Source organism: Lutra lutra, chromosome 17 (genome assembly GCF_902655055.1).
Source record: "Lutra lutra chromosome 17, mLutLut1.2, whole genome shotgun sequence".
NCBI lineage: Eukaryota > Metazoa > Chordata > Mammalia > Carnivora > Mustelidae > Lutra > Lutra lutra.
In genome coordinates this window covers 26,654,330-26,679,513 of record NC_062294.1, presented here as the reverse complement: position 1 = coordinate 26,679,513, position 25,184 = coordinate 26,654,330, and the positions used below count along the sequence as shown (strand labels likewise).

General features: G+C 57.5%; 2 protein-coding genes across 12 annotated transcripts in view; one reads left to right on the top strand and one right to left on the bottom strand.

Annotated features, from left to right (window-relative positions):
* The first annotated feature begins 2,342 nt into the window (after positions 1 to 2,342).
* On the top strand, positions 2,343 to 23,244 carry KATNB1 (katanin regulatory subunit B1). 4 transcript variants are annotated; one of them, XM_047712270.1, is made up of 20 exons: positions 2,343 to 2,488; positions 3,645 to 3,948; positions 8,150 to 8,280; positions 11,192 to 11,309; positions 16,885 to 16,985; positions 17,347 to 17,388; positions 18,011 to 18,094; positions 18,308 to 18,423; positions 18,852 to 18,923; positions 19,079 to 19,229; positions 19,330 to 19,520; positions 19,636 to 19,766; positions 20,149 to 20,199; positions 21,147 to 21,214; positions 21,360 to 21,473; positions 21,557 to 21,706; positions 21,994 to 22,070; positions 22,150 to 22,224; positions 22,465 to 22,581; positions 22,838 to 23,244. In XM_047712270.1, exons 2-20 carry the CDS (start codon positions 3,909 to 3,911, stop codon positions 22,968 to 22,970), a joined length of 1,962 nt encoding a protein of 653 aa, XP_047568226.1. In that variant the 5' UTR covers positions 2,343 to 2,488; positions 3,645 to 3,908; the 3' UTR covers positions 22,971 to 23,244. The 4 variants fall into 4 exon arrangements, with proteins under 4 accessions (XP_047568226.1, XP_047568225.1, XP_047568223.1 ...); XM_047712269.1 differs by having other exon boundaries at positions 21,354 to 21,473; XM_047712267.1 differs by having other exon boundaries at positions 21,297 to 21,473.
* An 873-nt stretch (positions 23,245 to 24,117) lies between these two features.
* KIFC3 (kinesin family member C3) overlaps positions 24,118 to 25,184 on the bottom strand; it is a 52,243-nt gene continuing 51,176 nt past the window's right edge. For 7 of the 8 annotated variants that reach the window (XM_047712251.1, XM_047712253.1, XM_047712255.1 and 4 more), the window contains one exon: positions 24,118 to 24,843. In XM_047712251.1, the coding sequence (XP_047568207.1) occupies positions 24,818 to 24,843 (26 nt within the window). In that variant the 3' untranslated portion in view covers positions 24,118 to 24,817. Of the gene's footprint in view, positions 24,844 to 25,033; positions 25,063 to 25,184 lie in introns of all 8 variants that reach the window. The other variant, XM_047712252.1, reaches the window with a different exon arrangement.

The window sequence follows — 25,184 nt, the reverse complement described above, 5'->3', positions numbered from 1 at the left end:
CAGATGTCTACAGTGCACAGGAAAGCTCCCTGAAGTAACGACCTAGCCTAAAATATCAGTAGTAGGTACGAAATGTGAACTATAGCCACACGGAATAACACATTGGATTCCTCATACGCAGTATCAAAAGAATCCAGATACCGAAAAGAACATGCTGAATGATTCCATTTGTATAGAAAAATACCCAGGCAAATTAATAAATTAGTCGTTGGCATCAGAATAGTTGTGGCTCTTAGGGTGTAAGGGAGCACGGTGGAGGCTTCTGGGATGCTAGGAATGTTCTTCCGGACCCGAGTATATTCATTTTGTGAAAACTCGCTTTTACAAAGTACATGCCCTTGGGGGTAGGTGTATTACACTTCAGTATGAGAGGTTTTCAAATGCTGATCGTGAACCCAATTAAGCTTTAACTTCCCTTTAGCAAAACATTCAGAGAGAGAGAAACAGGGTAAGCCACCCTAGCAGGAAACAGTGAGACAAAAATCACAATATAGGGCAGTCTGCAAGGGAAAAGGCCCAATCAATCTCTTCAAAAGATCAATGTCATTAAAAAAAAAAAAAATTGGGGGACTGAAACAGAGTGAGTTTAAAAGAACCACGGTGTGGTGAATCTTGTTTCCTAGTTAGGAAAAAAAAAGCTTTATATAGCTTTTGGGTCTGGGGAAATCTGGACTGCATATTAGAGGATTCTGTTTTCTTCAGTGTGCTGATACAATGGTTAGGTAGGATAAGGGCCTTATTTTTAAGAGGTATGTGCTCAGTATTTCATGTCATTCAGGGGTAAAATGTCTTGAGGCTGACAACTTTTTTTTTTTTTTTAGATTTTATTTATTTATTTATTTGACAGACAGAGATCACAAGTAGGCAGAGAGGCAGGCAGAGAGAGAGGAGGAAGCAGGCTCCCTGCTGGGCAGAGAGCCCGATGTGGGGCTTGATCCCAGGACCCTGGGATCATGACCTGAGCCGAAGGCAGAGGCTTTAACCCACTGAGCCACCCAGGCGCCCCGAGGCTGACAACTTTTTAAATCGCTCAGAGAAAACACCTACATGTTCAAAGCAAATATGGAAAACCTTAGCAAGTGTTGGATTATCCATCAGGTCGATTCCACTATTAAACTATTATACATCATCGTAGAATTCTTTCAAGTTTTCTCTATGGAGCTTTTCAGAATAAAAAGTTGGGGGAAATAGAGAGTGGACAGTTTTGATCGGATTTTAGTCTGCTAATCTAGCCCTCTGCTGATAGTGCCCACATTCGTCTCTTGACCCACTCCCCAAAAGTACATCGTGAGACGTGGACCCCCCTGCCTCTGTCTGGTAGTGGGTGCCATTCCGTGGAGAAACCCACAGACTTGCTTTAATAACAAGGGTTCAAGTCGGACACCATTCTTTTTGGCTGTGTGGCTCATTTCCAACGCCTTAATCTAGGTCTCAGTTTCCTTATCCGTAAATAGGAACCGGAATTCCTATGTCTTAGGTATGTCGGAGGCCTCTGTCCGAGCTGCAGTGAGCGGCTGGCGGACAACGGGGAGTTTAGGGGGTCTTTAGGCACTAGGCCCTGGGCACCTCCTGTGGGGTTCAGTCCCTCCCAAGCGGCTCCAGGGCGGCCCGGCCATGCGTGGGGCCCAGGCTCCGGGCCGGTTATGGCCCTACCCTAAGTCCACCCTACCCGCGAGCCCAATAAAGAAGGACTTTCTCAGATTTCTAGTTGGTGGTCCCTTTAAGGCAGCCGCCCACTCATCCAGTCACGGACGCCGCAGCCGTGGGGCAGCCTCCGGAGATCCGCTCTCGGCTCGGATCCGGGATCAGGCTCCGTCTCCCTTTATGTCTCCGGTCTGAGCCAAAGAAGAGGGGCAAAGTCCTGAGACCACTGAAGAACCGCTCCCGGCTAAAGGGAAGAAGTAAGAACTGTGGCAGAAGGGAAACACCGCGTCCCCCCTTGCCCCTCTCCAAGATGGAAGGTCCGCGGCTTCACGCGCCTCCTGACCCTCCCTTCCCATTGGTTATCTGGGAATTGGTTTTCCAATAAGACTAGCGCTTATTGGTTAAATTGGGACCGTTGCTAAAGCGATTAGCGCAGACGGCATTGGAGGGTCGTCTGGCGAACTAAGAGGGAGAGGAAGGAAAAAGACAGTAAAGGGAAAGCTTGAGGCGGAGGCGGGACCAAGGAAATGGCAGCCCTTATTGGCTCATTAAAAGCTAAGGGGAGGCTCTGGAATTCTCTTTCCTCGTGATTAGTCCTATTCAGGAAAAGGGGGCGGGTACTTAGGAAGAGCGGCAGAAGCGCCTGCTTCGATTGGTCAAACCTGGCGGGAGGTGGAGCGCTCGCGGCGGTTGATTGGTGCGGTAGGTGAGGAGGGCGGAGCTCTGAGCCGGAGGTTTTGTTGTGAGGGTCGGTTGTCAAGCAGCGGCCAATCAGGGCGGGGGATGGAGGCAAGTGGGGGTCGCCCCTGGAGCGGAGCCTTGGCCTCGGGAGCCTAAGCTGCAGGTGGAGTGGGCGAGGGGGCGAGGAGGCGAGGGGGCCTCTGGGCCTAGTATTGGGCCAAGCCAGGCGGGGCCGGGCCGGGCTGTGGCGAGAGGGCTCCGGGTGGGGGGAAGTTGGAGCCCACGCTCCGCGAGCTGAGAGGAGTGGGAGGATCCGGCGAGGCCGAGGGACCAGCCCCAGCCTCGGGACGGGCGAGACGGGCGGGACGGGCGTGGGGGCCGGAGGAGAAAACCAGGGAGGCCGGAAGCGGAGCCGGGGGTCTGCAGGAGGCTGAGTGATGAATAGGGACACTGGAAGCAGGAGAGTGAATGAATGGGGGATACTGATCGCAGAAGGGGAAGGAAATAGAGGGGGTCTGGCGAGGCAGGGGTCAGGCTAAGGAGCTCTGGAGACAGGATGTGCAGGATTGGGGGACACAAGCGACAAGGAGAAGGGGAATGAACGAAGGACTAGAGAGGCAGAGCTGGGGAATCCAGGAGAGAGGGGGCGGAGAGGAGAGCGTTCATGGGAAAGAGGCTTGGAGAAAGGGGGTAGAAGCTTCATGAGGTGGCCTTTTAGAGTTGGGGAGGCATACCGACTCATGCCCAGACTGGAGACCTAGTTCCCAGTACTGTCCTTGGGAACTGAGGGGACCAGGAGTAGTTCCCTTGCTGCCAAGGGAGGGATTGGATCCTCAGGGCCCTCTTTGACATTCTCCCCAGAGATGACTTAAATGCCTGCCTCTGGAGTGCTTCTCCTGGGCCCCAAAGCTTTGCCTCTGGCTCCACCCCCTTCCCATAGCGTCAGAGGAAACAGTGACTCCCAGAATCTATGTGAAATGCAGACATGTGGTCTTCCCCACCCCACTGCGGCTGCTGCTGCTCTCTGGGCAGCCAGCCTCCTGGAACAGAGCCTCCTGCCATCCCATCATCCTGGCCTCTGGAAGGACCTTTCTTTCCCTGTGTTCCAAGTCACCCTGCCTGAGGTGCCCCTCCAGATTCTCAAACACGATTTACAGTTCAGCTCCTGGCTCTGGTGGCTCTGGTGGCTCTGGTGGGTGTCTCTCTATGCAGTAGCCTTGGTGATCCGGGGAGCTGCGCTGTGGTTCTGCAAGCCCAGCATGCCCCGAACTCTCACCAAATGTTTTCTGATAAGCCATCGCCTTCTGTTTGTGTTCCAGCCCAGTGTTGAACTGACATGGCTTGAGCCTGACCTTCCATAAGCTGCGATCCTGACGGGCACACACAGGCTGTTGCTGTGGCTGCTGTGAATGATCTAAAACCACGAGACAGTCCGGGACTGAGAGACAGGCATTCCCTCTGCCTGGATGTGTGGGAACTCCCTGCCAACTTGATCGGTGGATCTGGGGGGGATCCACCCCCACCCCGTGAGCAAAGTACAGTCCATCTAGTGGGTGGAGCTTCAGGTGCCAGCCAGCTGAAGGATGGCCACCCCTGTGGTTACCAAGACGGCCTGGAAGTTACGTAAGTGACTTTCTTTTTTTTTTTTTTTCTCACCCCATTTATTCCATTAGCTGCTTGTTTCCAGGTGGCCTGAACCCCCGGATTTATCTCCTGTTCTTGGCACAGAGGGAGACTCCTAGCCTTGGAGACAGACCAGGATGCAAATCATGACTTTGGCACTTCTTAGCGGGGTGACACTGGGCAGGTGACTTAACCTTTCTGAGGTTTCATTTCCTATCTGTACAGTGAGCTAATCACACCTGCATCATAGAGCTGCTGTGGTGAACCCAGGCGGGGTGGTGAACATAAGAGAAGCACTTGGTGCATTTAGGCTGACGGGCGGGACTGGGGGAGAGATGCTGAGAGGTGTTCTGGCATTTGCAGACTTCTCATGGGCCAGGCTTCCTCTGTGAGATCTTGGGCATCTTGGAGCCGGTTGGGGGGCGGTAGTGAGAGAGTAGGCCCAGAGATGCTGGCAGTGCTCTGGAATGTCACTAAGCTCCAGCACCGCCCACCCTCACATTATTCTCCACGAGCAGCTCTGAACTTTCTGATCGTAGGACCTCTTTATACTTTGAAAAATTGTTGAGGACCCCAAGGAGTTTTTGTTCATGGGAATCATCACTATTTACATGATAGAAATCAATACTCAGGCATCTTTTTTTTTTTTAAAGATTTTATTTGTTTATTTGACAGAGAGAGATCACAGGTAGGCAGAGAGGCAGGCAGAGAGAGAGGAGGAAGCAGGCTTCCTGCCGAGCAGAGAGCCCGATGCGGGGCTCGATCCCAGGACCCTGGGATCATGACCTGAGCCGAAGGCAGAGGCTTCCCACTGAGCCACCCAGGCGCCCCAATAATCAGGCATCTTAAGACACAAGAGTATACAGTCAAATGTGCCACTCGTGATGGGGCCATCATATTTCTTGTATCTTCCCGAAACCCCCCCCCCCCCCCGCCCCATATGCTCGTGAGCAAACAAGAGCGTAAATAGTCAGATGCCATCTTGGTGTTATTATGAAAATAGTTTTGTTCTCTTGGACCCCCAAAAAGGATCTTGAAGATCCTTGAAGATCTTGAGGATCCTAAGGTCCCCCTGATCATATTTTGGGAACTGCCTTACTCCACCTGTGATAACCTGTGGCCATACTGGTCACCTTCTGCTACGAGCTGTCCCCAGCTTTTTTCAGAAGCCGGGCAAGGCTCCCCCACTCTTTAACTGTTAGAACCTGGGCAAAGCCCAGTGCTGGACCTCAGTGTGCTCACAGGTAAAATGAGAGCTTTGGGTAGTTTCAAGTTGTTTCTTAGCGGTAGGGCTCTGAGAGAACCCTGTCATAGGCTCCCAAGGAGGGTGTACTTTGCAGAGAGTGGCTTTGTGTTTATTGGGGTTATGTATTCCTTCAGTAGCTGGTCTTTCCTGAGCATAGAACCAGGCACTGGGGAGATAGTTGGCTGGGGGTGGGGGTTGCAAAGCAGATGAGGTCTCCGTGCAATGGGGCCTAGAGCCTGGGGAGAGCAAGAGGCAGAAATCAGGTAACCACACCCCTCCATTTCTCCTTATCTGATTCCAAACTGGATCATGTGCTTCCAATCAGTTAACTAGAGGGGTAGAGGAGTGCTGTAGGCTGCCTAAAGAGACATACAAAGGACCTGGGGCAGGAAGCTTATAAGGCACGTTGGAAGGGCTCAGAGGCACCCATGGGCTGCCACACCACAGTGGAGAGAATGTGCCAAATGAAGCTGTTGGGGTCCTCAGGGGTATATGTCCACAGGACCCCAGCCCTTCAGAGGCCTTGGCTTTATCTTAAAGGCGAAGTCAAGCCATCGAAGTGTTCAAACAAGAGGTAATAGGATCAGGCATGTTGGGCTCTGATGACAAGTTCATGTGCATAGCCATCTCCATGATTATAAGCTCTCTGAAGAGCCCAAAGCCAAGTGACCCTTGGCTCCCTGTGCGTATAGAGTCCAGCAAGGATCAGAAGCTTCTAGGCCTGGTGCCCATCACATACCTACCTCTCTTCCAGGTCCCCAGCCCTTCCAGGGGCTTCAGTCAGGCTGGAGACCTAGGCAGGCTGCTTAAAGGGGAGTGATCTGAGCCTTCTAGAAGGGCCCAACCTCCAAATCCTTCTCACCCCCATGTCTGTAGGTCTTCAGCTGGATGCCCTGTGCCAGGACCCATCCGATCAGGCTGTAGCATGAGCATAGGAACCTTCTCACTGTCCTTCCCCACTGGCTCCCCAGTGCTGGGCCTAGAGCAGATACGCAGAACACATGTGTATTATGAATTCAGGGCTGTCTCCAGGGACAGTAGTCCTGAGGCCCACAGAGGAGTAGCAGTGTGCCCAAGAAGGCCTGGGGAGGTGGAGCCCAGCTGGAACTTTCCCTGGGAAGGGTGAGAGCCAGGGTAGACACCCAGACCTTATAGGTGACTCACAAGTCGGGGACAATGCACACAGGGAGTGTTTTCAGATAAGGGGAGAGGGCCCAAGGCTTGGGAACAGAGTGCTGAGAGAGAAGGTGGTTTGTCCTCCTTCTGAGTTGGCCAGTCAGTGGGGCCCAGCAGAAGCTGTTGAACAGATAAGAGGCTATGGCCCAAACCCCAGAGCACCTCAGGCATCTGTCCCTAAGTGTCCAGAGGACAGAAGGCTCCATATTTGGGATGAGAACTAGGAAGGGGCTCAGCTCCCTTGGGTCCAGTGATGGGGTCCCTGAGCCCCCCGCTGACTTTGGGGCCTGCCGGAGACTCTCGCCTCTGCTAGGGCTGGGCACTGCCCATCCCTGGCTCTGGCCAGGCCAGGCCCTGAGGTGGGATACGTGAGATCGAGTCTGGGGTCTGGCGCCCCGGGCAGGCTTGATAGGCCCTCTGAGCCATGCTGCCTGACAAACAGGCTCTCTGGGCCCCGTTTCCCAGTTGCCCTGTGGTCTGAGGCCTGTGCCACAGAGACCTCCAGGCAGGGTGGAGGCTGGAGCTGGAGGCTGCCTGTGGAACGAAGCAAGCCCTTTCCCTCAGCGTCACCCAAGCCAGCATCCCAGTTGCCTCAGGGTGTCAGCGGGATTTTCCCTTTGCTGGGGTGGGGAGACCTGTCTTTTCTCCTCATTCCAGGAGGAACTCGCTGAGGGCCTGGCTTGGTGGTCTGGGCTGCCTCTTGGTTCTTTGCTCATGTTTGTTCTCTTTGGAGCCCTAACGAGACCCTCCATGGCCCATGTCTGCCGCCTCTGCTGCTTCCCCAGCGGCCGGGGCCAGGGGCCCTCAGGCTGCCCACCATGGCCATCCTGCCCACTCTATCTGGTCAGTCCTCACTCCCACCCCTCCCACCCAGGCCTCTCAGTCAGCTGCCTCCTGCCTCCCATGCAGCCCACCCTCCTGTGCCTGCCGAGGTCCCCGTCACCCACGGTCTGTGCTTTAGCCTTACTAACAACCACCGAGCACGGCTTACAGCGTGTTCTCGGTGGCTCCTCAGCAACTCCTCAGCAACTCGTGAAGCAGGCACTGCTATTATCCCCATTTACCCGATGAGGAACCCAGCCTCAGAGAGGGTGAGTGACTGGTCTAAGGCCACACAGCCTGCAGTAGCCACGCTCAGACCAGAACCTGGTCCACTGTTATGAAGCTGCAGGCTGAAGCTCTAGGTGGGCTCACTTGGAGGCAGCTTGTCTAGAGTTGACCCGAACGGTTCCCAAAGCGTGTTCCCCAAAGTGGGTTTACGTGTATAGCAAGCCGCAGCAGAGAGATGCTTAGAGGGTTACGTGGGTCAGTATTTTTCATTTTAATAATTATTTTTTGTTTTTTTATCTCATATTCTAGAAGAAGTATAATGAATGTATCAATCTTGTAACTTTATGGATTTTATTGCTTAATTGTCTTTATATAGACAGAGCTAAATACGGAAGGCAAGTCAGTATTTTAAGTCGAGCAGAGTAAGCATGAGAATATGACCAGTCGGCGTGCAGAGAAAAGAGCACACCTTGCGGCCTGGGGGTAGGACAGGGAATACCCGAAGCGGGGAAGTAGCCGTTCCTCCCTTGGGTGCAGGCCTGCCCTTGCCGTCAGGCCTCTGGGTCCTGCCAGGGTGTTTGGCACCAGAGGGGAGCCGAGACGGGCAGACCCTTCCACCTGGGCTTCGGGTGCCAGGACCAAGGGCCTCACTGGGCAGGGCCCAGCCCTGCTCCCCGTGGCCGTGACTAGCCCTCTGACTGCGTTCTCCTCCTGTCTTTCCTTGTGTAGAGGAGATTGTCGCCCACGCCAGTAATGTGTCCTCGCTGGTGCTGGGCAAGGCCTCCGGGCGGCTGCTGGCTACTGGTGGGGATGACTGCCGTGTCAACCTGTGGTCCATCAACAAACCCAACTGCATCATGGTGAGACTCGCTGGCCAGTGGGGGACAAGGCCAAGGCCCAGGGAGGGGAATGGGGTGGGGTCGGGGGCAGGCAGCTCTGTAGGCTCTGTCGGGCCCAGGGCACCCCAGCGGGAGGCTAGGGGGACACAGCACTGCATCAGTGCCCCCAAGATGTCTGGGACCATGGCCAGCCCTGAGGAATGGGGAAGTCACTTGGTGGTGGACAGAGTTCTGGCGCGCCTGTGTGAGTAAAGCTAAAATAAGCCCATGGGCCTGAGATGGACACTTGCCCACCAGCCTACCCGCCCACCTGTCAGCTGCACTTGGACGTTACTTTGAACCATCCCCTGTCTGGTTCCACAAGGAGAATGTGAGGGCGCCTGGCTGAAGCTGCTTAGCGAGCTGGTTCTTAACTAGCTCTTGCCCCAGTTGCACAACCAATTCCTTGCCAAGACCTGTCTTCCAAAACAGGAAAACATGAAGGAGGAAAAAATACAAAAATGAATTTCATTTCCATCATCCAGAGACCGCTACGGTGTCCTTCTAGGTGCCGGCGTAGGTCCATATGTGTGCACATGCGTGTACACATACGTACACACATGCAAACACGTACCTATGTGCACCACATGTCTGTAGAGTGGCATATTTTTGGAACGCTGTCTTATTTACTCCTGTAGCCTGGGTTTTGAAGGAAACAATCTTTATTGTTTGCGAGCATTTTCCGGTGTCAACAACTACCCTTCCACAGCAGGGTTTGTAATGGCTTCGCGGTGCACCATCCTCGGCAGGAGCCATAATTAGCTTAGCCTCGCCCTATTCCCAGCACACGAAAGTCCTCTGCTGTGCTTTGGCTCTGCTCAGCGGAGGAGGCGAACGTCCTCCTCTCCCTCAGCCTTTGAGCTGGTCTGCGAAGGCCGCATTATCTGAGGGTGTGCACTTTTTAAAAAGCTTTCAAAACAGATTGCCAAATCGCCCTCCAGAAATCAATTTACATTCTCTCCAGCCGATACCAGGTCCTGCCCTGTCCCCATCCTTGACCTTGCAAGCACAGGTTATTAACATTCTTTTGATCTTGGCCACCTGAAGATAAAAAGGGATGGGAAGTTATTATTTTTTTTAGTAGAAACTTAATCACCTCAGTATTTCTGTGAGATGTAGGCAAGGGCTTGAGAGCCCGGCTGAGCCAGGGCTCTGGTGAAGAACCGAACTGAAATCGCTTTGTTTTGTTTCACTTCGTTTTCGGGGTTCCAATGAGTCCCATCCCCCAAAATGCCAAAGTAACACTTATAGGTGGAAAACGAGCCAACAAACCCTGGCCAAAACAGGCCTGAAATGATCCCATGCTCTCATCCCGCTTCCTCCTCAGGGGTCAGCCTGCAGGGCTCACCCCGTGCCCGCCCCGCTGAGGAACTGCAGACCTGGCAACTTCCTGCTCACCCTCAGAGTTAGACATCCTGGGCCCCCTGCTTGGGGTCCCTTCTGCTGGTCCCTGGGTGTTCTGAGCACGTGTGAGTTCTTACTGCTCAGTGTCCAAGAGACGTGGGGTCTGAAGTGAGAAGTCTTCTTTCCTCCCCTGATCCCCACAACCCTCCCGGGACAACCACAGTCCATGATCACCCTGTGTCCTTCCAGAATTATTTTCTATGTCTGCGAGCAAATATGTATGTCTCTTCCCTTACCCCTCCACTTTTGTTTTGTTTTGCTTACACAGACTGTATCTTATATATACCGTTTTCCACCTTTTTCCACCTAAAAGTGTCACGGAGATTAGTCTTTATCGTATTCAGATGGTCGCCTCGTTGGTCTCTATAGCCAGATAGTATTCTGTCTCCAGGGTGACCACCGCTTAGCCGACAGTGTCTGCTGGTAGGCATTTATATGGCTTCTGGTGTTTTGTGAAAAAGATTCACTGTGGCCAGTGACCTTGGGTCTATTTTGTTTGCTGTGTGGTTGAGTGTGTGCGGGGGTAGGCTCCCAGGGGCAGAGTTGCTGGTGTGGAGAGGTTGTGCGTTTCTAAATGTGGACACATTTTGCCCAGTTGCTCTCCCCCATGGAGTTTATACCCATTTATACTCCTGCTGGAGATGGCCAGGAGTCACATAAGCTGCTTGTGACCATCTGGCCTTTGGGCAGTTCTGCTGGGGAGCAATTTCCCCATTACCCCCCGCCCACCTCCCTAACGTTGTTTTAGCAAACAGTGGAGTTCCTGCTGTGCTTTGGGGTGACCAGTGCTGGGCAGGGAGTGACAGATGCCATGGACTTCAGATTTGGGCCTCTTTCCAGAAAGCTGAAAATGCCAGCATCTCCCACTCCTCTCGGGCTGTTCCAGGGCCTGGCTCAGCCCTGCTCCAGCTCTGGCCTTCCCTGAGTTGGGTGACAGTTTTTTCCAGTAAAGTCACCAAAGGCTCTCTCTGGGTTCCACAATTCCTTGCCTAGGAACATGGCAGGGTCCTCCACCAGGGGCAGCCTCTGGGGATCGAGGCATTCCGGCGGGGGGAGATGTGTGCCATTGACAAGCCAGGCCTCGGTTCTGTCAGGGTTTCCCCCACAGAGGGGCTCGTCCAGGCAGAGGGGAGACGGAAGCAGAGCCTAGGTGGGCAGTGGTTTGGACTCAGGGCTGGAGGGTCAGCTGCTCCCCCCCTTCCAAGGGGCCCAGGGCCATTTTGGCAAATGATGCCCACATCAGGGGCACAGTGGGCCATGGGATGGGGTTGGAGCATGACAGGGGTTTGGCCCAGTTTTAGCCCTGGAAGCCAAAGCCAGGAGAAGCAGCTGGCCACCCCGCGTGCAGGAAAGCCTAGATGCGGTTCCACAGAACACAGCCTCCCTGCTTGAGCCCTTTGCTGCTGCCCTTCACTGGGAGCCAGAATGTGGGCCAGCAGCTCGGGCTTTCTCCACGCAGGGCACTGAAGCTGCTACCCTCTCTCCACAGAGCCTGACGGGTCACACGTCCCCAGTGGAGAGCGTCCGCCTCAACACCCCGGAGGAGCTCATCGTGGCCGGCTCCCAGTCAGGCTCCATCCGCGTTTGGGACCTAGAAGCTGCCAAAAGTAGGCATCTGCACTCACCTTCCCACATGCACACCGGTGGCCGTGTTATCTCAGGCTCTGCTATGGAGCTGCTTCCTCCAGGAAGCCTGTCCTGACTACATTGGGTGCTTCCCTCTGGGAGACCCTGACCACTCCACCCCCTTGAGCTTAGCAGCAGTGGCATGCTGTTGCTGTCCGTGAGTGCTGACACTCAGGAGGCATCCGGAAAGGTCCAGACGGATCACTATGGGTGTGTGGGCAGGTGGGTGTGTAGATTCAGAACCTGGAAAAATGTCAGGTGCCACCAGGGGCCACACAGGGCAAGTAAATAAGGGGGCCTGTGGGGAGAACTGGGGTGTCTTGACTTGGCGGTGGCTGCCTCTTAGCCTGCCTGCAGGGATGGGGCCTAGGGTAGCCCGATCCTCTGTCTCCTTGAGCTTTGTTTATATTGCTTTTCATCTTTAGAGAAGTTATACATAGTTTAAAAAGTCAAATGCCAGGCATTCTACAAATAAGCACAATGGAAATGAGAAGCTTCACCCCACTCTTTCCCATTCTCCAGAAGCCTCAACCTTCTGTTCTTTGACCTGGTGTCTTGCTACCTCCCCTTTCTGAAGCAACATGGTATTATGGCAACTCCTGTCTCTGGCTGCCTTCCTCCTGGGCAAGACAGGAAGTTAGCTCTCCTAGGGGTGCCTGGCTGGCTCAGTCTGGGAGCCTGGGACTCGATCTCAGGGTTGTGAGTTTGAGCCCCACCTTGGGTGTAGAAATTACTTAAAAACATAAAATCTTAAACAAAAAAGAAGTTAGTTCTCTTAGAGCTGCTGGCCCACCCTTGTCACTCAGCCTTGTTCTCCTGATTTCACCGTGTAAATAGTCTGCATTTATCATACCAGGCCTGCAGAGCTGTGACAGCGGATTGTGTTTCTTCTGGAGTTAATGGCTGTTCTTTATCCATCTGTATATGTCCTACATCTGTTACTAATTCGTCCCCAGATTCTCAGCCTGAAGAGGAGGCTCCTCCTTGAGGTACCCTTGAAGCCATCCCATAATTGAGGTGTCTCTTCTCAGAGCCTCTGTCCCCCGGGTCCCAGTGTCAGGGGGAGCACCTGGGCCTGCAGCTCGGCCGCCATCTTGGGGCCACCTTGTCTTCAGGGAGGTCTCCCATCTCACTGCTGTGCCAGAGTCCGCATTACCCTCTTTCTTGGTTTTCTGCCTCTCTGCTGGAGCACGTTCTTTCATAGCTTACTGAGAAGGGGTGCGTGACAGGCACAGTTTTCGAGACCTTCTGTGGCTGAAAATGACTTTGTTCTACCCTCATCCTTTTTTATTTATTTTAGAGTCCGTAGAAGTCTAGATTGGAGATTGTTTTCCCTCAGAAGTTTGAAGGTGCAGCTGCGTCGCATGTTAGGTTCCTGTTTGGTGGCCATCGGGAGGTCTGCGCTGTCTCCTCTTGTGTCCCTCGCATGTGACCTGCTTCTCCTGTCTCTCTGCAAGCTCATAAGCTGTTTGTCCCCGCGTCCTGGGGTTCTGTAGTGATGACCCTTGGTCCCGGGCTAGATCCTAGCTCAGCTCTTTCAGTGTGTCAGCTCGTGCCTTTGGTTCCGGGCCACGTGGGGAGTCTCGCCTTGCCAAATGTGGGGGCACTCTCAGTGTCCGTGGGCGTGGCCACGTGGCAGTGGGCCCAGTGTTGCCAGCTGTACAGATTTTTCAAGAGAAGCTGGGGATTTGGACATTTAAGTGGAAATCCCCCCATCCCCATTTCTAAATGTTGACCGCTAATTCAACATTTTTTTCAGAGCCCTATGCAGAGCAGCCCGGAGAGGTCCAAGTAAAACCTGCTTGCTCGCTGCTTTTTGCCAGCGTCCAGCCTGGACCTCCCAGCGTGCCAGGCCGGAGGCCCGCTGCTGCCTGAAGGACGGGAGAGGGAGCCGTGGTGTGGGTTTTGTGGGGGCTGCTTTTGCCAGAAGACAGCCTCCTCGCCTGGCTGAGACTTGGGTTCTCTCTGGGCCTCTCCTGGGGTATGTGCTCTACCGTGACGGCCGCCGCCAGCGCGCATGCCCAGTGGCCAGGGCCTCTGCTCCAGGACGGTGCTCTTGTTGGAAGGATGGTCCTCAAGAGAGATGTTGCCCCAGGCCTGCTGGGTGAGGCTTGCCTGCCCGGGGATGGGTGCATGTGCAAGACAGAGCCCGTGAGAGCGCCAGCCGGGCCACATGCTTAGCATCTCAGCATGCGCTCCTGCTGCCTGGCCCCACGCGGAGCCGGAGCGTTGCTGGACTGGAAGAGGATTGGGGGGGAGCAAGCCCCGGCTGGCCAGGCCCAGGCTGAGGGGGCAGAGAGACTCAAGCACAAGGCGGTTTGCTTCCTGGGACGTCTCTGCCTGGATCTCAGTCCCAGCGGATAGCACCAGCCATTCACCGTTCACCAAGGAGCAAGGGACAAAAGACAGAAGCCAAGGGCACCCCTGTCCCTCAGCTGTGACTACTTCGCACAGAAGGGAAGTGTGAGGAGTTCCTTGAGGCGGGCAAAGAATGAAAACCGAACACCTGTGGAATTCCTGGGCCCTGGAGTCTCAGGGTTGGTTACTCTCCAAGGAGCTCGTTTCCAACACTTGGCCCAGACCCCACGCCCAGGGAACCTGATTCAATGGTGGCGGAAGCCCCAGATCTGGCTTGCACTAAGCTTCCAGATGGTTCTGATGCAGAGCCGGGTTGGCAGGGCCCCCTTATTTGACACATGGGCAAACTGGGGCTCAAGGAGGACCCCTGAACCTGATAAAGACCCCGTGGCCAGGGTGGTGGAAACTGGGACTGAAATTCTGGCATCAAGACTCCCATTCCAGTGCTCTTCATGCCGCTGTTCGAGGGGTTCAGTGATGGAATGGAAACTTGCCCTCAGCAGCCATGGCAGGAAGAGCTCAGACCACAGGCCGACCTCCACCCCCACCCACCACAGCCTGAGTGAAAACAAGGGGCAGCTTGGTGCCCAGGTGCAGAGAGGCTCCTAACGGGGCCGGCTGATCATCATGTGGGCTGCGCTGAAAAGCCACCCATCGATGGAGCATTTGGCAGAGGTCGAACAGTGACCCCCTGGGGGGGCCTAGAGCTCCCACACAGGGCGGACACATCCAGGACGCCCCTCCAGCCTGCGGCTCCTGGTCCTGTGACAGTCCTGCGGTAGGAGGCCTTCCAAGAGGCTTCCTGGGATAAGAGCAAGGGCAAAAGTCACGCCGGAAGAATGCAGTCCTGCCTGCTTTCCACGGCGCAGCCAGAGGGCAGGGTGGGCCAGTCTGGCCATCCCACAGGAAGGTAGCATGTGTTTCGTGAATCTGGCCTACACAGGGGTGGAACCCGCCACATCCTCTTGGGGCAGGGCAGGATTTTGGAAGCCTCGTTGTGGGACGCAGAGCCAGTAGGCTGGGAGGTGGGCACGGACTGGAGCAGGAGCCAGCATGCGTCCGCCCCCTCCAGGCCCCGGGCTTGGCCAGCAGAGCAGCGCCTGAGCCCCCAGTGGTATATGACTGCCCCAGAGTGTGGGGAAGAGCGGCTGAGGTTTCCGTGTGGTTGAATTAGCTACTCGATAGACAGAGACACAAGGTTTGCTCATGGGCCAGGCCGGGCCGGGCCGGCTCGGCCACGGAGCTGCAATGGAAGCTGAGGTTTCCCGGAGTAGCAGGAGGTAACTGGCCCCAGTCACGTCCTCTATGTGTTCTCTTGGTTCGCACATGTCGACACCATGTCACCCTCTGTGAGGGATGTAAATAAAGGTGGCTCAGTCCCGGCTCGGTAGTGGGCTGGCCCCAGGTAGGATGGGTGGTTGTGGGGGGCTGCGGGCAGAGGGATACAAATGTCCTTGAGGCAGGGAACCCCCAGAGCAGCTCACTTTTTCCTGCCCTTGGGTGTGCCTGCCTCTGTCTTAGGAGCCCTAGATAGATGGGCTCCCTTGACTCGGGCAAAGGGTCACGTGGTAAAGCCTGCTTCTCAGGACTCCGACGCCTGCTTTAATTTCTGGCTCTGTGCCCTGCTGACCGGCCTGAGGCAGGCAGCTTCGCCCTCGGAGCCTCAGGCCCTCGCCCATCTCCTGGTGCTATTTGCAGGGTTTGAGGGGGAGTGCTGAAGTCAGGCTGTCCTCAGCACCCCAGGTATGCTCAGCAGCTCTCCTGGGGATGAGGGAGGTGCCCAAATGACTGTGACACTGAGTAGTGGTCCTCGCTGGTGCCAGAAGACCAAGGACCAAGACAGGTGCTCTGAGGCCAGAGGAGAAGAGGTCTGCTTTGGGGGACAGAGCTCTCCTTCAGAAAGGACGGACAGCGAGAATAACTCTAGCTGGTATTCATTGAGCACTTACTGTGTTCGTGCCCATGCTAAGCCCCTTATGTCCCGTTCTCCTAACTCTGATTGTGACCCATTATGATCCTCATGGAGGGGAAGGGATTGCCCAGGGTCACCTGGCAAGCGAGGAGCAGCTCAGAACTGCTCCCATTTCTGGCTGGCTCCAGAGCCCTGAACCTGGACCTTGAGGGATGAAGACAATCTCATAGTAGAGTTTGAATCTCTCTGTGCCTGGAGCGTGCCTCTCTTGACCCTAAAGCACTGCCTTTGGAGTCTGCTTGGACCCTCCTCCAGCGGGAGCACGTCGCCTCATGACATGGCTGTTCCACCTTGGCTCAAACCTAAGGATGGCCGGATTCCCACAGCCCTTGGCCACTCCACTTATGGGGTGATCCGTTTCCTTCAGACAACAGAATTATGAATCTTTCCAAAAGCCAGACACTTGAGGCCGGAGAGAAGAGGCAAATGTGAGTGTCACCGGGGAATACTCGGAGACAGAGACACAAGGTTTGCTCGCGGGCCTGGCTGGGCTCGGCCACGGAGCTGCAATGGAAGCTGAGGTTTCCCAGGGTAGCAGGAGGTAACTGGCCCCAGTCACGTCCTCTGTGTGTTCTCTTGGTTTGCACAGCATCTCCTCTTGTCCTCACAGCTACCCTCAAGATCCCTTGTGCAGGGGACTGGTGTGAGCACCACAGCCACTCCAGGGAGGCCCTCCACATTGCCTTCCTTGGGGCCTTTGCCCACCATTTCCCCTCTGCCTAATATCCTCCCTCACCCTCCACTCACTGATGTCCTGTTTGAATACTGCCTCCTCCAAAAAGCCTTTCTGGATTTCTCTTTTCATCCAAGCAGCTTCTCTGCCAGTATGGACCTCGCCTGCCTGCCTCTTCTGTCTCTGCTGTGGCGAAATGCCCAGCGGAACATAAGCTGTCTGTCTGTCCATGAACTGAGTGCAGTGGTTTTCCAGCTCTGCTGCCTCCAGGGCAGTGGCCTTATAAGAGCACACTGAGACGAGCCCAGGGGCGCAGGCTACGGGGGCTCAGGTCAGGACAGAAATGGCTGTCATCTCTCGGGACAAAAATAGGAAGGTCGGGTGCTGCGGTGACAGGACTCCAGTTGATGTATCTCCCTGATTTGAAAATCGCTGCTGTTCTGGTTCTCTGTGCAGTTATCACGGAAGCACGCACCTGCGACCACCACAGTCGTCCTCTGCCGGGTGCCTGGCTTGCCCCTCACGCCCCTGTCTCTGCTCTCTTCCTCGGCAGTTCTTCGCACGCTGATGGGCCACAAAGCCAACATCTGCAGCCTGGACTTCCACCCGTACGGCGAGTTCGTAGCCTCGGGCTCCCAGGACACGAACATCAAGGTGAGACCATGTCTGTGCCCTGCGTCCCCCGCTGGGACACGTGCGTCCGACGTGAGGAGCAGGCCTTTTAGTGCTGTGGGAGGGCCTCTTCCCTCTGTGGTGGTGCCCACAGCCTCCAAGGGAGGGGGACTTGGAAACGTTCGCCAGACATTCCTGCTCAGAATGCCCAGCGTTCACAAGCACTTTCCAGATTGCTGTCATTTTGGGGTGTGATGACTGGAGTGCCTGGAGCCCCTCTCTGCTCATGGCCACACACCACCCTCTGACCCGGGCTCCTCCCCTCTGACCTGGGCAAGGCCGCTGCCACCCGAGCCCACCTTGGTTGTGACCTGTCCTGACTCTGCCGCCCTTCTGCCCGCAGCTCTGGGACATCCGAAGGAAAGGCTGTGTTTTCCGGTATAGGGTAAGGAAGGCGCCCTTTGTCGGACAGTCCATGAGCCCCATGCAGGCGTGGAGGCTGGGGTAGTGCCCAGACCCTGGCAGGGGCTGGAAGGGATCACCGTCCAACCTGGGGGAGAACGTGAGAAACAAGAGTCCCAGGGAGAAGCCAGAATCTCAAGCAGAGCAGGAGCGCTGTGGGGGTTCCACCTGGATCCCCCGCTTTCCACGAATCCTCCCAGCGCCGTGTTTACCAAACTGCGCTCTGTACTCTGGTTCCATAGGCAGGTAATAGGTGTCATGAGGTGAAAAGGATTCCTAGTCCTATGTGTTTTGGAAGCACTGAGTTGAATACATAATTTTGGAGGTATTTACGCCCTTGACACTAAGAGAAAACACCTGACTCCCCAAAAAGAGGCGTAAGATATGTGGTTTTCCAAATTGTCTGACCGGGGAGTCGGATTTCCTGGAGCATCCCGCAGCACTGGGAATCCTGACTGCGTGGGGAGATGTCCCTCTGGGACATCTCTGACACACGGCCATCTGGCTCCACCTCGCCTTCTGGTCAAGGGCAGGGAGGAACGGGGTGGAAAGGGCAGTCCGTCGGGCCCTGGCTCCTCGGGGGGCTCAGTGCTCTGTCCTCTCAGGGACACACCCAGGCCGTGCGGTGCCTCCGGTTCAGCCCCGACGGGAAGTGGCTGGCATCGGCCGCAGATGACCACACAGTGAAGGTAGCACCTGGCCTGGCCTGGGACTGGGGACTGGGGTCTGCTGAATGCTCTCCTGCCAAGTCTACACCTCCCTCCTGATCAGGCTTGCATATCTCACAGGGGAAGGCGGCTTGTAGATCGGGGTTGGGGTTGTGGAAGGGGAGCCGCAGCCAGGGGACAGCAGGCAGCTGAGATGCCGGGCCTGGTCCTGACCTCCAGCCTGCCCTGCTCTAGCTCTGGGATCTGACTGCTGGCAAGATGATGTCCGAGTTCCCTGGCCACACAGGGCCTGTCAACGTGGTGGAGTTTCACCCCAATGAGTACCTGCTGGCTTCTGGCAGCTCGGACAGGTGAGGAAGAACAAGGCCCATGACTGCCATTTCTCACATGTCTGTCCTCTGTGTGTGAATGTCTGTCCCAGTCTCCCTCTGTCCTGAGGTGTTGTCTGCCCAATGATGCTATGTAGACTGACCTGACTTTCGGCCAAGCCGGGCTGGGGCCCTGGTCCCATCTCTTCCCGAGCTCTGGTCCCCAGCCCCAGTGTCCTGGGCTGTCATGGCATGTCCAGGTCCAAAACCCATGCTCCCCCCTTATCAGCCAAGTCTCTCCTCCTGCCATGCGGGGTCAGCCTCTGGCCTTGGGTGGTGTTCTTAGTGGCTACCACCCAGGGGACAGGCGTTTGCAGAGGAATAGGCTTCCAGAAATAGGCCTCCATGGGCCCGCATGGAGGCCAGCACAGGGATGCCGGCTTCCCAGCACAGTCTGCCTGCCTTTGCAGGACCATCCGGTTCTGGGATCTGGAGAGGTTCCAGGTGGTGAGCTGCATCGAAGGAGAGCCGGGGCCCGTCAGGTGTGCTGGCAGCCGGGTGGTGGGTCTTCCTCCTGGGCAGTGGGTGTGCGGTTTGGGTGGGCCTTTCCCATCCCTACTCCTGCTCCCCCTGTTCGGGGCTCCCCGCAGCCTCCCTGGATTGCGCGGGACCCATGGTCCCCTCTCGCCTCCCCCAGGAGTGTCCTGTTCAACCCCGACGGCTGCTGCCTGTACAGCGGCTGCCAGGACTCGCTGCGCGTCTACGGCTGGGAGCCTGAACGCTGCTTTGATGTGGTCCTGGTCAGCTGGGGCAAGGTGGCCGACCTGGCTGTCTGCAACGACCAGCTGGTGAGAGCGCTGCTGCCTGTCCCTCCCACGCCAGCCCCCACGTCCCCAAGCCCTGCTGGGGTCCTGCCTGGGTGTGCCCCAGCTCCGCCGCTTCCTGCAGATAGGTGTGGCCTTCTCCCAGAGCAACGTCTCCTCTTATGTGGTGGACTTGACGCGGGTCACCAGGACAGGCACGGTGGCCCAGGACCCCGTGCAGGACAGCCGGCCCCTGGCACAACAGCCAGCCCACCCCAGTGCCCCTCTTCGGCGCATCTATGAGCGGCCTGGCACAGCCTGCAGCAAGCCTCAGAGGTGGGGTGCTCAGGGCCCCAGAGGGCTCCGGAGGCGGGCCGGCACTGGGAAGGCTGTGGGGGGCCCAGCCCAGCTCACCGCGCCGGCCTCCTGTGGGCCTGTCCCTGCCCCACAGGGTAAAGCAGAATTCGGAGAGTGAGCGCCGCAGCCCCAGCAGCGAGGATGACCGGGACGAGCGTGAGTCTCGGGCCGAAATCCAGAACGCCGAGGAGTACAACGAGATCTTCCAGCCCAAGAACAGCATCAGTGAGGCTCGCCCCCGCCCCCGGCCCAGCCCGGCATCCCCATCTGTGCATGGAGGCAGACGGTGCTTCGCGGGGACAATGTCAATGGCGCTCTGCTTCCTTGGCTGGAGTTCCGGCTCACCTCTTGGCCCCCAGGCTCTGTTCCCAGGTCCTTGAGGCCTGGCAGCTGCTCAGTGCTGTAGCACACCCTGAGTGAGAAGGCCCCACACGGACAAGTAGATGGGAGGGGACAGGCCTGAGGGTTTCTGGGAGCGGGAACAGGGTCATGGGTCTGCAGCTGTGTATGCACCTGGGACCACCTTACACCCATACCCACATACCCACCCCTGGTGTCCCATGTCAGCCTTGGCCAACGTGAGTCCCAGTCCCCTTTGCCTCTGCAGGCCGGACACCACCCCGAAGAAGTGAGCCCTTCCCGGCACCCCCGGAGGATGGTGAGTAAGGGGGCAGAGCCTGGCATCCCAGGGTCACCAGCTCCCCAGGCCTCCCTGCCTTGGCACCATCTCCAGCCTCTCTCCCATCAGATCTTTTCCCTGTGCTCACCCAAAAGCACCTACTGTGTGCCGGGACCCACACTAGGCCCTGGGTGATGGAGCCTGAGCAAGGCAGGCAGGTGCCTCCCTCAGGAGCTCTCACCCTAGTGAGCAGGGAGATGGCAGACAGCCACACAGCTTTGTCTGTGGAAGGGACAGTGTGGCGGAGGCAGGGGCGGGCAGGGTGAGAGGGGGCCACGGAGGGCCTGTAGGAGATAGGGGAACAGGGAAGGGCTGCAGGTGGGAAGGGGTGGGAGGATGGCAGGCCCTGGGGTCTGGGAGCAGGAGGCCAGGCCCTGGCTGGGGTTTGGATTTTGCTACTGGGAAAAAACATGATCTGCTTTATGACCGAAGAAGTCAGGGTGGGGGGCACCCTTGTCCTGTAGGCTGTCCCTCCCTTCCACCTGGCTTTCTCTTCAAGGAGCCATCTTATCATTCTCCCTCCAGGTGGGGTTTCCTGTGCATCCCTCTCACCACCCACTCACTGCAGCACCCCACCCACCCCCCACAGCCAGCACACACTCCATTCTCATTGAGGTGACAGGGTGGCCCCTCCCTGGAGCTCCCTGGGTCCCATCCACACACCGTGCTTTGACACCTTTCTGCCTGGTGATTGGGTGGAAAATGAGAGGCCAGGTCCAGCCTCCACGCTCATGCCTCCCCAGGAGTCCCTCCAACCCTCCACATACACAACTGTTGCTATCTCCTTCCTGGGTTATCCCACCGACTCTGCTCTATCCCTCCCAGTGATGCGGGTGCTCTCCAGAGGCCCACCACAAGCCCTGCCTTCTTCCTGCTAGTCCCTTTCGGCCTGGCCTAACCCAGAGATCTTTCCCTTTTGCCTCCAGATATGGTCTCAGCCAAGGAGGTGGCCAAGCCCAGCCCGGCCACAGACTCGCAGTTCCCGGTGCCAAATGTACGTGTGGGTGGAGAGGGCATGGTGCGGGGCTGGGAGCGGGGCCACAGTCCTGAACCCAGGTCGGGGCCCTCCATGTCAGGATGGGCAGAGGGGGTGGCCTCGGGCTGGCTCCCCACTGAGCTCTGGACCCCACCAGCTCGAGGTCCCGCCCCGGCCCCCGGCTGTCACTCCCACGCCCGCGCCCAAGGCTGAGCTCGCCATCATCCCTGCCACCCGGAACGAGCCCATCGGGCTGAAGGCCTCCGACTTCCTGCCTGTGAGTGGGGGTCCAGCCTGAGGGCAGGGTGGAGGTCCCGGCGGCAAGGGTGGAACTTGACCACCAGCACCTGTCCTGCACAGGCCGTGAAGATCCCCCAGCAGGCCGAGCTGGTCGACGAGGACGCTATGTCGCAGATCCGCAAAGGCCATGACACTATGTGCGTGGTGCTCACCAGCCGCCACAAGAACCTGGACACCGTGCGGGCCGTGTGGACCACAGGGGATATCAAGGCAAGCACTTCTCCCCCAGGGTTTGGGCTGACCCCAGGAGAAAGCTGGCCAGGGCAGGTCGTGGGGCTGGGTGGCCCCTGTCCCTACACGGCGGCTTTCGCGTCTGTTTCTGTCATCGTCGTCGTCGTGAGCTGCCAGTTATTGAGTGTCTCTTGACGCGCCTGGTCTCACACTCATCAGCTGAGCTGCAGGCTTGTTAGCAGCCCCCAACAAAGCCCCTCAGGCTGCGCCCAGGCAGGGCCCGCGCCCTCCCCGTCCCCTCTGACAGGCACTGTCTGTTTGCACAGACGTCGGTGGACTCGGCTGTGGCCATCAATGACCTGTCAGTGGTAGTGGACCTCCTGAACATTGTCAACCAGAAAGCGTGAGTAGTTGTCATGGGGCGGGGCTGGCCCAGGAGCTGGAACCGGCTGCTCACCGTCCGTCCCTGGCCCTCTCCCCAGCTCCCTGTGGAAGCTGGACCTGTGCACCACTGTCTTGCCCCAGATCGAGAAGCTTCTGCAAAGCAAGTATGAGAGGTACGTGTGGGGAAACCATACCAGCCTCTCATGATGGGGAGGGGCGGAAGGCTCCTCAGGGACAACGGGAAGGACCCCCAGGGTCCACGCCCCCATGAGTGTGCGGCACCGCAGTCCCCACCAAGTCGGAGAGGCCATGGTAAAAATGAGCCCGTGTTGCCCCTGGCCCTCTGCCTACTCCTCTGTTTTTGTGCCTTCTCTCTTTTTTCCTTCTGTGGCTCCATCCCTCCACCTGTGAAGCTACGTGCAGACTGGCTGCACGTCCCTGAAACTGATCCTGCAGCGGTTTCTGCCCCTGATCACGGACATCCTGGCAGCGCCCCCCTCTGTGGGGGTGGACATCAGCCGAGAGGAGAGGTGAGGGGCCAAGCAGCGTGCCAGTGTCGGGGTACAGAGGCCTGGGGGCCCAGCCTGCCTGTTGATGGCCCCAGCCCTGAGTGGAAGTCATGCCTGCGCCAGTAGCTTGGAACATGGGATGGGGGGGGTCCAGAGCTGGGGCTCTTCTGTGGCCAGGTGGGTCCTGCATCCAGGCCCTTGGCCTGCCTCCCAGAGGGGGTGGGAGTGGTGTAGCAGGAAGGCCCTAGCACTTGGCGCTCGACCTCTCTGCCCACAGGCTCCACAAGTGCCGGCTGTGTTACAAGCAGCTGAAGAGCATCAGTGGCCTCGTCAAGAGCAAGTCGGGTTTGAGTGGCCGCCACGGCAGTGCCTTCCGGGAGCTGCACTTACTTATGGCCAGTTTGGACTGAGGAGCTTCTGGGCCTGGCCTCAGCCCCTGTTCCCATTCCCTGTGCACTCCCGGGCCCGTGAGCCTCTGCCTGGCCCCCTCTGCAGCCCTGTGGCCATCCTGGAGGTGGTGGCTCCAGCCCACTGGCCACCTGCACGGCCCTGAGCTCTCAGACAACTTCTCCCTGGCAGTGGCTGCCCTGCTTGGCCAACTCCTGCTTCTGGGGCAGCAAAGAGCACCCTGGGGCTGCTGCTGTAATTTATAAGGCGAATTTTATTAAATTTGTAACTATTCCCTGGTTTCTTTGCCTGGAGGTGCATTCTCCGGCCATGTGGCTCAGCCTAGCCCAAGACTGCCCGCCCACCTGGGCCCTTCGGAGACGGACGACTCCCCTCCAGGCCTGAGGCAGTGTGGCCAGCAGGGGGCAGCAGAGTGCCAGGCCTGCTGGAAGGGGCAAGTTCAGTGTACCAGGGGAGGGGGGGGGGGCAGGGGAGGAGTCGGGGAGGAGGCAACTCCTTTCATAGCTAAGGGAGACAGGTGAGGAGTGGGCCCTGCCAGCCCATCCCCTCTGTCTCAGCCACACTCCCAGCTGTCCTGGGGGTGCCAGGACCCACAGCCCACCACCAGGAGGCCTTGAGGGACTGGGCTGGAAGGGCTGTGGCCCTCTCCTCCAGCAAGGGCTCTGACCACCTTTCCCTCCCCACAGGATTGCGCAGTGCTGATCCCTTCCGTTCCTGTGGCAGCAGCTGCTAGATTTGCTGCAGTTGGAGAGAGGGCCCCACTGAGCCCCTGTGCACATTCCCCGCCAAGGCCACGAGCAGGTGCAAGCCAGCACAATCCTCATGGCGGTCCGGGTGGGGGCGGGGCACTGAGGTTGCAGTTGGGGGTCTTGTAGCACCAGAGAGAGGGTGGTACTCACCTACAGCCAGTTCACCTAAGGGGCAAGGCCAGGTCCTAGGGCAGGCAGGGAAGCTGGGCCATCCCAGCCCTCCTGGCTTTGGCTCTCAGGCCAGAGTTTCCCAGCTTCTAGGAGAACGTTGCAGGGTGGGTGAGTCTGATAAGGGTGGCCAGAGATGTGGGGGATCAGCCAGCAGAGGGGGAGCCAAAGGCAAGGGCTCATCCCTGTGGCCTGACCAGGGGCTCATGAGACCAACTCCGGCAGACTAAACTTGTGCAAAAAGGTTTTTATTTTAATAAGTAAAAATGGCTAAGCTTCCAAAAGTTCTTAAATAGAATTTCAGAGGGAAGAAAATGTCAGGAGGCCAGTGAGCAAGGAGAGAGCCTGATACCAGGCAGATGAGGGGAGTAGCAGGACCCCTTGCCCCTGGCCTCCCGCCAGCCATAAATACAGCCCAGCCCTCAGCAGGGAGGGCCACGCTCCTATGTACACCTAGGAACACTATATACAATCCAGCACAGGGGCCCACCTCAGAGGGGAGTGGGGCCAGGGCTGCCCCTGGGTGCCCACCAACTGCCCAGATCCCATGGGTCCTTTGCTTTCCAGGGGCTCCTCCACCCACCCCTTACAGCAGGGCCTGGCAGGCACAGGACAGCCCAACCAGGCCAGGCAAGAGGCCCACCCTCCCACCTACTCCTGCCCTCCTAACAAGAGCTCCCCGAGGGCCCGGGCCTACCAGGTGGAGTGGGCCATCCCTGCCCTTCCAGCCCATGCCTTTTGCACCCACAGCCACGTGCTAAGAGACACCATTTCCTTCTGAACATGTTTTCTCATCTCTGAGTGCATCTCTGATGCGAGACAGAAGGGCTACCTCCACTCCGGCCTCCACCCCGGGCTCCCGGTGCTACAGCAGGAGCAGGCCGGCCAGGCTGCAGGCCCCAGTCCCCGGGCTGGCAGGGGGAACACGTCCATCACACAGGCACCGGCCTGGACTTCCCTGCAGAATGGGGGGAGAGGGTCGTTAGCCTGGGCATATGCGGACCCAAGGGAGCAGGCAGAAGCACACAGACAGCAGCCAGCAGCAGGACAGTCCCAGCCCTGAGCAGCCCTCTCCCCGGCACAGCCCTGCACCCCAAGGTGGCCAGGCAGGCGGGTGGGCAGGCCTGGGCTGCTGGCCCCACACTCACCTGGAGACTCTGCAGCCCCAGCCGTCAGGCTGAAATCAAAGCAACAGGTGTCTCACTGGTGGGCTTGCCTGGGGCCGGGACTCCCCAAGACCCTGAGGCTCCTGCCTCCTTAGACCCAGGCCTTGCCAGGTCCTTCTGTGAGAGGGGCCAC